This window comes from Salmo salar, chromosome ssa06 (genome assembly GCF_905237065.1).
Source record: "Salmo salar chromosome ssa06, Ssal_v3.1, whole genome shotgun sequence".
NCBI lineage: Eukaryota > Metazoa > Chordata > Actinopteri > Salmoniformes > Salmonidae > Salmo > Salmo salar.
Genome location: NC_059447.1, coordinates 65,968,020 through 65,981,073, shown reverse-complemented (window position 1 = coordinate 65,981,073; position 13,054 = coordinate 65,968,020). Strand labels below are relative to the sequence as shown.

The window sequence follows — 13,054 nt, the reverse complement described above, 5'->3', positions numbered from 1 at the left end:
GACCCCGGTGCGTCTCTGCTTGGCACTCAGCATTAAGAACCTATATTGGGGGTAAGGCCCTGCGATAGACTACTGTCCTGTCCAGGTGGTGTACTTGTATGGCTGACTCATACCAAAGGGACCCGGTGCCTCACCTGCTCCTATGAACCGTTCTGGCTCGAACAAGCCAAGGCTCATACAAGGCTACTGACTTCAACTATTGAGGTTTCAGTCAGAGGCAACCATACTTGGCAACAGATAGAGTTCCCTCTGAGTCTACCACTTGAATTAGCATATCACCAGAAGGAGGGACTGCAGTGGGGCTGAATGAGGGGCCTGGTGTGGTGGAAACAGATGGTTTGTGGTCATTGGCACAAAGCTGGGATAATAGTGTTCCAACATCACGGGGAGAGAGACGCCACAGAAGTGGCACATGACCCAGTGACCCAGAGTCAGAGTGACCCTCCAGAGAGAGAGAGAAAGGAGCTGAAAGAAGCAGGGGGAATGAAGGCTACAGGATACTGCAATGATAACAGCCCTCCCTCAGGATGAGGAAGGCATAAACACAAGAGGAAGGCCCTCACTCTCTTTCGCTCAAAATGAAGGCTGATTAAACACACTCTGCGAGTGCTCTGTCAAATTGATGTACTAGAAACTTCTTCAATCATCCAATCAAACATTTTATTTTCAAAAACAGAGCAACAACGACAGATCTTACCACTACAATTCATTCACTTAAACATTTCATCTTGAGACGACAAATACATGCCAATGTTGGGAAATAATGACCACTAGAGTGGTCAGACACAGAATTAGCCTCTATTGAAGACTAATTTCATGTTCGGTAGTGTCCAAAATAGAGAAACTATTAGCAAACGGAAAAGGTACCGCTTTTCCAATAGGGAAGCTCAGTTCTCTTCTTGAAAACGTTCACTCCCATTTTGACTTAATGAACAGGACCCAGACGACATTCTGCTCGGTGAACGAATGGAGCTCTACTCCAACCTATCACAGCTGCCCCTGTGTAGTGTGCTCGTAGGATGAGCCAATCAGCATCCGTGAAATCCGGGAATGAGGTGGGCTTCACTAAATTTAAAGGGTAGCATAACAGATACACATTTCAAGTAACTTAAAGTATAAAGAGGAATCAATGCTGTCCCATTTTATCAGATCATTAAATAGATTCTCTTCATACATCAACATAAATCAACAAAATATCAACGTCGTCAGTCACAGGACATCCATAAAAAGACCCCGAGGAGCCATAGAAATGTTTTGATTGTTTGTGAATGTTACAGGAAGAAGGGATAACCCTAACAAACTCACGTTGCACCAACACAGAACATGTCAGGTTGCTTTGTTGTGCTAACACTGAGAAATAGAACTACAGGTACCTCTAGATACTATATGACCACTTCTGTCCTCCATTCACTAAACATTTTATGGTCCACAACATAGTTACATTTGCTACAAATGGAAATGAAGTCAATGTAATTATATATCATTCATATATTCTCTCTTTTGGTAAGAAAAAATATATATATATATCAAAACATGAAATGATGACATAATTTTCTATAAGCTTTGAATGGGAAGAGGTATTTCTCAGTGGGGATGAATGAACAACATTCTGGATTTACAAAGGGCTTGTCGGTCCATTGACTGTAATATAACCATAGGAGCCCATGCTAAATGTACCTGTGTATCATTGACAACACTGGTGTCAAAAGCTTAATAGCATGACTTTGAGTCAGTAGTGTCATAAAATCTGGCCCCACAATATGGGTATATAAAGTACTGCCCATCCCTAGCCAGAGTCTCTATTCCCCGTAAGGTACAAAGGCAGGTAGAAAATATCTCTACAGAATGTTTATGTAAAACGCTCTTAGGAAGCAAGTATCAAGCAAATCGATATAGGCTGAATGAGTCACTATGTCAACAATATCAACCCAAACCATAGTAAGGGACAGGCATGTCACTGGAGTCTCCAACTACAGACACAAACAAGTAGTTCCCCTGTTTGAGGGACAAACCGGGCATATGGAGTCCCAGGCTCACCACATAAGCCAGACAATCACAACAGAATACTACCCCATTACCCTGATTTTAATTATGCATTATGGTTAGGGTAGATTCCAGTGCATAGAAGGAGCACAAAATGAAGATTTTGAACAGAGAATACCACGAGAATTCTTCAAATTGCAAAAAAGACCTTGAAACATTTGACAAATGACAATTAAAATTCAACATCTGCACTGCAGATTTCATGTTCATAGAATGAATAACCAATTAAAAATCACAATGTACTTAATAATAAAACATTAGGCCTAAAACGTTAATCAACCACAGATACCGTCATGGTGGCAAAACATTTAAATCATTAGATAAAAATGGCCACGTACAAAGCTCTTAAAACACGTTACAAAACATTGTACTTTTTTTTGTTTTAAAATTATTTGTGAGTACTGTACTCTGTTGTGCCATCAAAATGGCTGCAGTTTCAGTTTAATCAAGTAATGTTCCCTTCACTGTAAATATCCTCTGTTAGAGCAGTGGACGAGCCAAAAGTCATGTACGTAAAGTTAAACATCCAAGACACACATGGAGAATCATTATAGTTGTGCGATACAGTAGAAGTCTACTTCACAATCCTGATTACACACTGATCAGTTGTCAAATTACTAGAACTACGTTTAACACAGACTACTAATGAGGCACTTCATGACAACTATGGGATCTACAGTGTGGATGGATTGAGAGGACATGGTATTCTACATTCAATAATGTCACTAGCTAACCAACAGTTTGTCTGGTTGTCTCAATGAAGTAAGTAGAGCAGACTCAATGACCTTTCGCTCTCTAAAAACGTGATCCCAGTTAATGGCAAATGAGGGTGATCGCTTGTGCTCTATAGATCTGTATGCTGCACTTAACTCGCTCTTATCTTAGTATGTATTCATTTACTATAGCAGCTTGAAAGGCAAACGTTAAACAAAGGCCATGTAAAGCAAACAGACGTACGGAGCTTAAGAAACCAAAGCTATCGATTAAGGGCGCTTTCACATATTTCTGTATGATCCGTATCCTAGAGCATTTGGTACCTGATCCGAGCTATAAAACATGTGAAATGCAAATGAACCCTTGCTCAAACTGATCCTGGACCTGGGTGAGTGGCGGGTCCAAGTTCCAGGACCAGAGTACAAGGTATTGTGACGCAGCAGCGCGAGTCGTGTGAAACTCTTCGCCCGTTGTAAACAAGCTAGCTTCCTAACGTCATGCAGAATGTGCGTCTCGCAAATCACATTCTGAAACAGTTATTTTCAGATCTTAAGAAAGCAAAATGTATTTTGTAGATTGTCACAATCCAGGAAAGCGATCTAGGATATTTCATATGTGAAAAGGCCCTAGAACACGGTCACTATGCCTTAAGTGCCTTAAATATTTTGTAATATTCATAGTCCATCTGACGTACCTGCTTAATCTTCTCTATAAAAAATAACATGCAGTGACAGTAACATCTGAAGTAGAGGTCAACCGATTAATCCGAATGGCCAATTTCAAGTTTTCATAACAATCAGACATCGGTATTTTTGGACGCCGATTTGGCAGATGAAAAAAATAAAAATAAAATTGGAATTTATTTACACCTTTATTTAACTAGGCAAGTCAGTTAAGAACACATTCTTATTTTCAATGACGGCATAGGAACGGTGGGATAACTGCCTTGTTCAGGGGCAGAACGACAGATTTTTACCTTGTCAGCTCGGGGATTCAATCTTGCAACCTTACGGTTAACTAGTCCAACGCTCTAACCACCTGCTTTACATTGCCTGTTGCCTGTTACGCGAATGCAGTAAGAAGCCAAGATAAGTTGCTAGCTAGCATTAAACTTATCTTATAAAAAACAATCAAGCAATCATAATCACTAGTTAACGTGATAGTTAGCAAGTGGATAGTCGAGAAGAGCCATAATGGTATGGGTTTAAGTTATTTAATGACATACTATACCAGTATGTCCTCAGTTGCCCTAGGAGCTATTTTGGTAAGACTATTTCTTATGTTTCACAAAATAAGTGAATAAATTCTCTTAAGGTTAGAATAAATGAGTGATCATAGTAATAATCATTATAATAATAATAAAATAAACTGGAATCTCAGTTATGAACAATACACACCAAAGCAGGCTAGACCAGCTCTGACTGACATGGTTGATGATATTACTAGTTTATCTAGCCTGTCCTGCGTTGCGCATTCGCGAAAAAGGACTGTCGTTGCTCCGTGTACCTAACCATAAACATCAATGCCTTTCTTAAGATCAATACACAAGTATATATATCTAAACCTGCATATTTAGTTAATATTGCCTGCTAACATTAATTTATTTTAACTAGGAAAATTGTGTCACTTCTCTTGCAACAGAGTCAGGGTATATGCAGCAGTTTGGGCCGCCTGGCTCGTTGCGAACTAATTTGCCAGAATTGTACATAATTATGACATAACATTGAAGGTTGTACAATGTAACAGAAATATTTAGACTTATGGATGCCACCCGTTAGATAAAATACGGAACGGTTCCGTATTTCACTGAAAGAATAAACGTTTTGTTTTCGAGATGATAGTTTCCGGATTCGACCATATTAATGACCTAAGGCTCGTGTTTCTGTGTGTTATTATGTTATAATTAAGTCTATAATTTGATAGAGCAGTCTGACTGAGAGATGGTAGGCACCAGCAGGCTCGTAAGCATTCATTCAAACAGCACTTTCGTGCGTTTTGCCAGCAGCTCTTCGCAATGCTTCAAGCATTGCGCTGTTTATGACGTCAAGCCTATCAACTCCCGAGATTAGGCTGGTGTAACCGATGTGAAATGGCTAGCTAGTTAGCCGGGTGCACTCTAATAGTGTTTCAAACGTCACTCGCTCTGAGACATGGAGTAGTTGTTCCCCTTGCTCTGCATGGGTAACGATGCTTCGAGGGTGGCTGTTATCGATGTGTTCCTGGTTCGAGCCCAGGTAGGAGCGAGGAGAGGGAGGGAAGCTATACTGTTACACTGGCAATACTAAAGTGCCTATATGAACATCCAATAGTCAAAGGTATATGACACACAAATCGTATAGAGAGAGAAAGTCCTATAATAACTACAACCTAAAACTTCTTACCTGTGAATATTGAAGACTCATGTTAAAAGGAACCACCAGCTTTCATATGTTCTCAGCAAGGAACTTAAACGTTAGCTTTCTTACACGGTACATATACACTTTTACTTTCTTCTCCAACACTTTGTTTTTGTATTATTTAAACCAAATTGAACATGTTTCATAATTTATTTGAGGCTAAATTGATTTTATTGATGTATTATATTAAGTTAAAATAAGTGTTCATTCAGTATTGTTGTAATTGTCATTATTACACACACACACAAAAAAACGTCCGATTAATCGGTATCGGCTTTTTTGGGTCCTCCAATAATCGGTATCGCCGTTGAAAAAGCATAATCAGCCGACCTCTAATCTGAAGTACCTCGCTCTTCACTGCCTGGTCTCTACCCGATTCGCTTCGATAAACAGAAAGACTTGGGTCCATTTTCACAGTCATTGGAACAACTCATTGTGCGCGTGTACGGCCACAATCCTTCAATCATAATTGGACAAAATCACAGAGTGACACAATCACAGCCCAGGCTTTGGTTCAGTCCAACAATGACGAGACTTCTCCTCAGCTCTGAGCATGATTGCCACTTGTGTTGCGTTAGTATTTCTCCATCCAGTAATCCACCTCGATTCAGACATTTTGGCTCTTCTCAAAACTCCAGTTTCATAACTAGTGATTTCCAGTTACTTCAGATCAGGACAACTGACCAGTGCCATCGTTAATGAGGTACCAATGATTCAAGATACCCCTGGACCCCCATCCACTAACCACGTTTAATTGCACTATTCTTCAATCTAGCAAAGGACTCTGGCTCTGACTCTCTTAACCACCAGAGATTTGTGGTGTATCAGTTTCTCCAGGAAGTAAGGGTCAGAGGTGAAACTCCCTGTTCCTTCACATTGACCCTGTGGTGCTTGATGGAAGTCATATCCAGGAACCCTGGGTCTCCGTTGCCCTCCGGTCCTATGTAGATCTTCTCCCCTGGGGCAGAGAAAGCTGAGCAGTGGGGGGCTTGTGAAAGTGCTGGGGCTTGGCTGGGGGCTGTGTGTGTGTTGGGGAGGGGGGTCTACAAGGCCGTCTCCTGCAACGTGTGAGCCAGTCGGCAGGAAGGCTGAGGGGTTGCTGTCTCCTCGTCCTCATCCTTCTCTCTCTCCGTGTCCTCAGTCTTCTCCTGCTCTTTGGGATGGGACACTCCATTGCTCTCCTTCCGAGCCATCTGGTAAGGATGCGTGTCGATAGCTTTGGGCTGAATTACATTTAAAAAGATGAAGAAAAGAAACAGCGAGCGGCTATCACAATAACTGTAAAGGGCATTCACAATTACTACTCTAACAATGTTACGGCTGGTGTGTTGTTTTCACTGGTTCATAGGTGGTATCCTCCATCTCGGAGGCCTGCAGCCTACCTTGTGTGGCAGTGGGGTGACACAGCAGAGTATCTCCCTGTAGTATTCAGGCAGGAAGAAGAGCAGGTTGCCCAGGACAGGGTACACCGTCCCTGGGATCAGGTCCTTCTCCTTCATAGGACCGGTCAACAGGCTGACTATTAGTCCCACTATCACCACAGTGGTAGAGTTGTGGGCACTGTACCACAAATAGGACAGATTGTACAGAGCCTGCACACCCGTAGGCCTGGAGAGAGAAACACAGGTACTTGGTCAGATTCATTTCATCATGCTTATGCAGTCATCCTTAAAACAATTCTAATATTTTTGGAGGGATGCAATTCAAGCGCTTTATGTTTGATACTGCTGTTCTGGTTCCAATGCTATCAATTTAACGAGGACAAGAAGTCACTGTACTTTGGTTTGGCGGTGATCAAGGTAATCAGGGTGGTCATGTTGCCGGGGAGGGGCATAGCGGTGCCGTTGATGATGGGGGGCAGAGTAGTGGGCACCGCCATACGGGACACAAAATTACCAATGCCAATCCAGAACGCCATAACCAGGCCTGCCACCAATCCTACTATCGCACCCTGTGGACAGAGAGGAAGGAAGCGTTAGATACCAAATCAGAAAGATCTCGCTAATTCACCACAGATATGAAAAGAAGTGATCCCAATCTTACGGTATATTTTACTGTACAGTGAAGAAACCCATATGTCCAGCCAACTTGACCCGTGTTACCAAGGCAGTATTTTGACTTACAGTGGAGTTGGCCCAGGGGAAGAACATTCCCAGACAGAAGAGGCCGAGGAGAGGACCACCCACCATCCCAAAGATACTCAATGCTGCCTGGAGGAAAGAGCCAAAAAGAGGTTTATCATCTTTTATTAACTCTTATATAATATGAAGCCTCTGTCTAAGATAGTAGTAGGTGATCCTCTGGGGGGGGTGAGTGCAACGTTGTTGGATGTAATTCAGCTGGGTAGAGGATTAACCATTAACTAAAGCAAAGACAGCAGGGGAAATGGGTCAGTCACCTGCAGCACTGAGCCCATGTGAGATGCCGTGTAGGCCATGGCCAGACACACCAGCCCGTAGGCAAACGCTGGGAGAAGAAAAGAGTAAGGGAAAAACAGGTCAGGACAATAGTAGTACAATCCTGATACAGTGTACTCTACCAGAAAAATAAATATTTGATATATATACACACACGCCTCCACAGTATTTGGACAGAGAAGTCAAAATTGGTTTGTGGACTCTACACTCCAGCAATAACCTAACAAAAAGCTTGATCAAATATGAACACTGCCTGCCACTGTTCATAAACACTGGCAGCGTGTGGCCACTCAGAGAACAGCAGCTCACCCAGGCCCTTTGAGAGCAGCGTGGCTTTGGCCTCCGTCATGGCCGGGCAGTAAGGCCTGATTAGGTCCTCCATGGTTACCGTCGCTAGGGAGTTAAACGCTGATGAGATGGTACTGCAGCACAAGAGGGAGGGAAGCTGAATGAGTGAAGTCATGGGACTAAATAGGGTGGTGTAATGTGTTCATAACGGTATCATAATACAACCTTTACTGGTGTACCACAACACCATGACATTAATGTAGCAGAGAAACAGTTCCTCGGGGTCTGACTAGTACTACAGACCGAGCACATGAGCCAGTAGCAGCGGCAGTTAAGTGAAGTACCTGAGAGCTCCGCTGAACAGGCAGGCGACAAACAGCCCTGGTAGGCCAGGCAGGTCCCTGAACACATCCATCACAAAGTACAGCACCATCTGCAGACAGGAAGAAACTGGTATTTAGACTGGATCAACAGAGCCAAAATGGCTGACAAATGACATTTATAGGAGAACTTAACAAAACAATGGCCTCAACTCAAACATCTTTACAAAAGCCTTTCTTTGGCTATGATCTGGAGAGAGATACATTAACTAGGGCTTCAAAATGAATCAGATTCACATTGAAATCACAATACTGATATGTGCATTATTCATATCACAAGAGATCCATATTGCATGCAATATTTTGAAACGTGTAACATCCGTTTTCTTCTCCTCTTGCGGCTGCTTCCCGTACACACCAAGTCCCGCACCCTGTCACTCAAGCAGCGCAGTTCCTCAATCTCGCTGTTAGATTCACTTTCAGTCTGCATGCGGTTCTGTTACTGTAGATCAAATGCAGTCAACAGATTGTTCCAAACAAGAACGATGCCGCTTTCCACTTTGCTTCTTATTACAAGTCATTCTACTTCTATGATTTCAACAGTTCACCCAAGTGTTTCCATCAATATCTCACGAAAAATAGCGATCTTTGGTAAAACAATTATAACAATGCCCATATCGTGCTGCCCTAACAGAACCACAGCCAAACAGTCACATCAGGATGCCAGTGAGGGACCACTACGTGTGTTGTTATGGAGGTAGCTAGTCCTACTTGCCTGGTCGTTGGTTTTGACGTAACCCTTATCGAGTGGGCTATCCTCACCGTAGCGAGCAAACATCACCAGGCCCATCAGACAGCCCAGACACAACACCACCTGCTGGCAGGGAAACACCACGTAGCACGACCTGGTGACACACCACAGCGTATAATATTACCATTGTGTCCAAGCAATTTTTCATTTTTTAACATTTCATTCATTTGAATCCAGTTCAACCAGGTGTTAGTGTTAATGCTTACCTGACCGCCTCCCTCTCAGTGCGGGAGCTGAGGTACCTCTGGACCTGGGCCTGGTTGACCCCGTACAGCGCCAGCATGAGGAACACCCCGCCCACCCCCAGCGTCCAGAACGTGTGCCTCTCCGTCGGGTCAGGGTTCAGGCTGCACGGGACACAGGTCAAAGGAGAGGAGGGTTACAACACTACACACAGAGCCGTAGCCCACTATTAAAATCCTCTGTAACTGGTCCAGGGACCGTTTTAAGCCTCATTAGGTCAACTAAGGAAAAGACTCACTCCAGACTTGCGATGCGGCTACCGTTGATGGCTTTCCTCCACACCTGTCCCATGCCTCCTGCCTGGTGGGCCCCCACTATGATGACCGCGAGTTGGCCAGCAAACATCACAATGGTCTGGAACACGTCTGTCCAGATGACTGCCTTCAGCCCCCCCTGACACACAAGACAAGATATACATACTGTGTATCCAGCTGCATATAATAATAGCATTCTGAGCTGTAGGGAAACGGGTGGCGAAATTGAAAACTGACTGACGAAAAGAGACACTCACTAATGTTGTGTACAGGGTGCAAACCAGTCCCATGGCCAGCACTGCCCCCCAGAGGTCAAATCCAGTCACTGCAGGTGGATAGTACCAACAGAACACCACCATAGATCACATTTACACCAAACCAGTCATTCATCCTCTATACAGCCAGAACAGGTACTAAAGCTCTCACCGATCGTACTCAGTGAAACTAGTATTATTCCACCACTTTATATAGGAAATACACGTGACAGATCCCTTTACCTGCATTGAGTGCGAGTGCTGGTGCATAGAGGACCACTCCCATATAGATCACCTGCAGAGACAGTCAAACAACGGTCCAAATTCAGAGGGAAGCAAACTGAGTTGGAGCTATAGGTGGTTGATTAAAATACATATCAATTACACATCAAGTGGTGAAACTTGACAGGAAAAGGGCGAGACCTACTGGTACAGAATGTCCCTGTTCTGCAGAGCACAGCATGTCCAGGATATTAGTAACGTTGGAACACACCAGGAGCACACAGACATAACTACAACAGTCTGGAGGACACAGAAATACACTCACCATCTGAAAGATAAAGGTCACGGTGCCCATGATGCGAACCGTCTTATTGAAGCGCAGCTCCAAATACTACACAACGAAGAAAAGACAGAATGTGGGGGAGAGAAAGAGGGAAGGAGGAAAGAGAGACTGATCATAAACCCTTAGTCGTCGGTGACTGTCTATTCCGAGCGCAATAGAAGTGGAGATTCTAAGGACCAGGGCACAGTCCTTAGTTGTCAGCAGCACTGTCTCGTCTGCTGTACATCGATGCTCAATGGAGAGAGATACTCTGGTTCAGCTACTCTGGTTAGCTATTGTCAAAATGAAAAAGCAGACATGCTGAGAATGTTTTTGCATTCAACTAGCCTCCCTTGCCAGGGTTCTAGCAAGACAGAGGCACAGAGAGAGACACAGCTGCACAAACTCCTCATTCACAGACACTGTTCCCTCTCCAGGTAAGGTTAGGGTTTAGAGCTCACCTCATAAGCGCTGGTGAGGCGGAGCCTGTAGAAGACAGGTATGAAGACGTGGGCGGGGATAAGCAGACCCAGGAAATAGGAGACTCCCAGGAACCAGTACTGCGTTCCGTAGGTGTAGATCTCCGAGGGCACTCCCAGGATGGCCACGGCCGACTGGAAGGTGGCGAGCAGCGAGAGCGACACGGGCAGGCAGCTCATCGAACGGTCGGCCAATAGGAACTCCTGCGTGGTGCGCTGGCGCCCGCCGGACAGGGCGTAGAACAGGCCGATGCACGTGGACGCCACCAGCAGCAGGGCAAAGATCACATAGTCCGGCGTGGAGAAGTGCATCTGGACTACGTCCCCCATGATGCCGCGAGGTGAGGGGCTGGGAATGGAGGTGGGGTTGGCCGTGGGTGGCGCAGCCCGGGTGGATGAGGACGGTGTTAGTGGACACTCACCTATAGGTCTCCTCCCAGACACCAAAGTTGAAGGATAAAAATGCTATAGTGAGGGAGAGAGGGGAAGCATGAAGAGCTAGATACACGCAATGCATACAGTAGGTGCTTTGACGGGAACATTTCACACCGCCCTATAACCAAATATAATTCACATCTATTCATTTTCCACTTGGTTACTCTTCCCTTTCAGAGCGTCTCAGTAAGTGCCAAAAGTTTAACATTGAAACCACATGGTAAATCCTCTCTACAGTAGGTCCGTCTGCCATAGAAACACAGTCGGTGCTGATAAAAGTGCTAATCAAATGAGCATTAGTCCTCAAGGTTCCAACACACTGACGGTTGGTGGTCTATTGACACATACCACAGTGAGTGTGAGCCAGGGCAGACTGACCTAACTCCTTAACATCACAACAGTTAATCAGCGCCCTAACACACAATGAGAAACTCACCTCACAGTGCAGCTGACAGAGATCACAGTGTCTGAGGTCTTCACAGTCTCTCACTAACTCAGCGAGCAGACAGGCATTATAGTGGGGCATGCCTACAGTATGCCGTTTACATCACCTCACTGATGTGAGGATAACGTCCTATTGTGACCCCGACTCATGCATTTACAGGACAGGGAGAATACTGATAGTTAAATAACTAATAGGCATTGAAGAGGGAATGAGGGAAAAGAGAGTGAGGGAGGGGAACATAGACAAGACACGGAATGGAAAGAGTGGAAAGAGAGCCAACTGATAGGTTTGAAGCAGGTCTTACCTTGTCAGTGGTTGGGCTGGCTGGTGAATGGTGGTCTGAGGTTGGTCGTCTCACACAGAACCTGGAACTTAACAATAGCCAAGCTGTGGGAGGGTCTTCCTCATAGGCACCAATCATAAACCCCTGTAGACGGCAAAGGGAAGACCTGCAACAACAGAAAGTGGTTTTCATAACAGTTACCACAGAAATAATAATTCAAAACAGCTAATACAACTAGGTTATTGTTTTAAAAGTATAAGTGCACATTATAATACCAAACTTTATCCTACACATCGTTTGCACTGCCACTAAACAAACTATCATTTACAGTCTACTTACCGACAATATATGTATTATCAACTGTCAAAACACAACAGGACCCACCGCACTCTTCATCACTTTCACTGCTCTACCAGTCAAAACATGCAATACTTTCTCTCACACAACGTGCCTTTTGACAACACACCCAATTCCAGCTGATCTGAACTGTCCTGTCTGAGTAACTGGCAGCTTCTTGCAGAGCGAGGCGAGTTAAGGAGATCTGGTGAGACGCTGCGCTCTCATTCGATTAGTCCTCAGAGCAAGCGGTCATGTGTTAATGCGAGAGAGTGTGTGTGAAGGTATGAGGGGGTGAGCTAGTGGAAGTAAGTGAGGGGTCACTGTGCCATGACTTCAGTCCTTACATTGTGCAATCATCATAATAATAATAAATCCTAGATTCCAAGGGATGCATTAGTTTAAAGCTCCGGCTGTGTTTTAACAATAAACTACCTGACTTCTACTCATTCACTCCAGGTTACACTTTAAAGTAGGACGACACAGTATGTTTGACAATATTCTCCTCTCACGTTGCCTTTTTTTTTTTTTAGATAATATTTTTATTCACAGTTAATGAAAGATTAAGTTATTGTACGTTTCCCATTTGTCTCCCCTCAACCTCCCATCAGCCACCCCTCCAGAATGCCTTCAAACACATTTTAAAAATAAAGGCAAAGTCATTGAGGTACATATGAGAAAACAAAACGTTTACAACATAACGTTTTTTAAATACAAAGCAAAAACTTAATAGCTTAACAACTTCAGGTGATTAGGTGATCTTATAGGCCAGTATAGCCGGAACCTCATTGG

At 44.1% G+C, this 13,054-nt stretch overlaps 1 protein-coding gene across 4 annotated transcripts in view; it reads right to left on the bottom strand.

Annotated features, from left to right (window-relative positions):
• Positions 1–5,257: 5,257 nt before the first annotated feature.
• The window catches only part of LOC106607858 (sodium-dependent multivitamin transporter), a 36,799-nt gene continuing 29,002 nt past the window's right edge, over positions 5,258–13,054 (bottom strand). For 2 of the 4 annotated variants that reach the window (XM_014205297.2, XM_014205298.2), the window contains exons 2-16: positions 11,948–12,092; positions 10,746–11,228; positions 10,288–10,353; positions 9,984–10,035; positions 9,744–9,811; positions 9,471–9,625; positions 9,196–9,336; positions 8,954–9,083; positions 8,203–8,291; positions 7,880–7,992; positions 7,552–7,619; positions 7,277–7,363; positions 6,932–7,104; positions 6,536–6,761; positions 5,259–6,376 (exon numbers count right to left, since the gene is read on the bottom strand). In XM_014205297.2, the coding sequence (XP_014060772.2) occupies positions 6,197–6,376; positions 6,536–6,761; positions 6,932–7,104; positions 7,277–7,363; positions 7,552–7,619; positions 7,880–7,992; positions 8,203–8,291; positions 8,954–9,083; positions 9,196–9,336; positions 9,471–9,625; positions 9,744–9,811; positions 9,984–10,035; positions 10,288–10,353; positions 10,746–11,228; positions 11,948–12,064 (2,148 nt within the window). In that variant the 5' untranslated portion in view covers positions 12,065–12,092 and the 3' untranslated portion in view covers positions 5,259–6,196. Of the gene's footprint in view, positions 6,377–6,535; positions 6,762–6,931; positions 7,105–7,276; positions 7,364–7,551; positions 7,620–7,879; positions 7,993–8,202; positions 8,292–8,953; positions 9,084–9,195; positions 9,337–9,470; positions 9,626–9,743; positions 9,812–9,983; positions 10,036–10,287; positions 10,354–10,745; positions 11,229–11,947; positions 12,093–12,265; positions 12,749–13,054 lie in introns of those variants that run through there. The other 2 variants (XM_014205299.2, XM_014205296.2) reach the window with 2 other exon arrangements.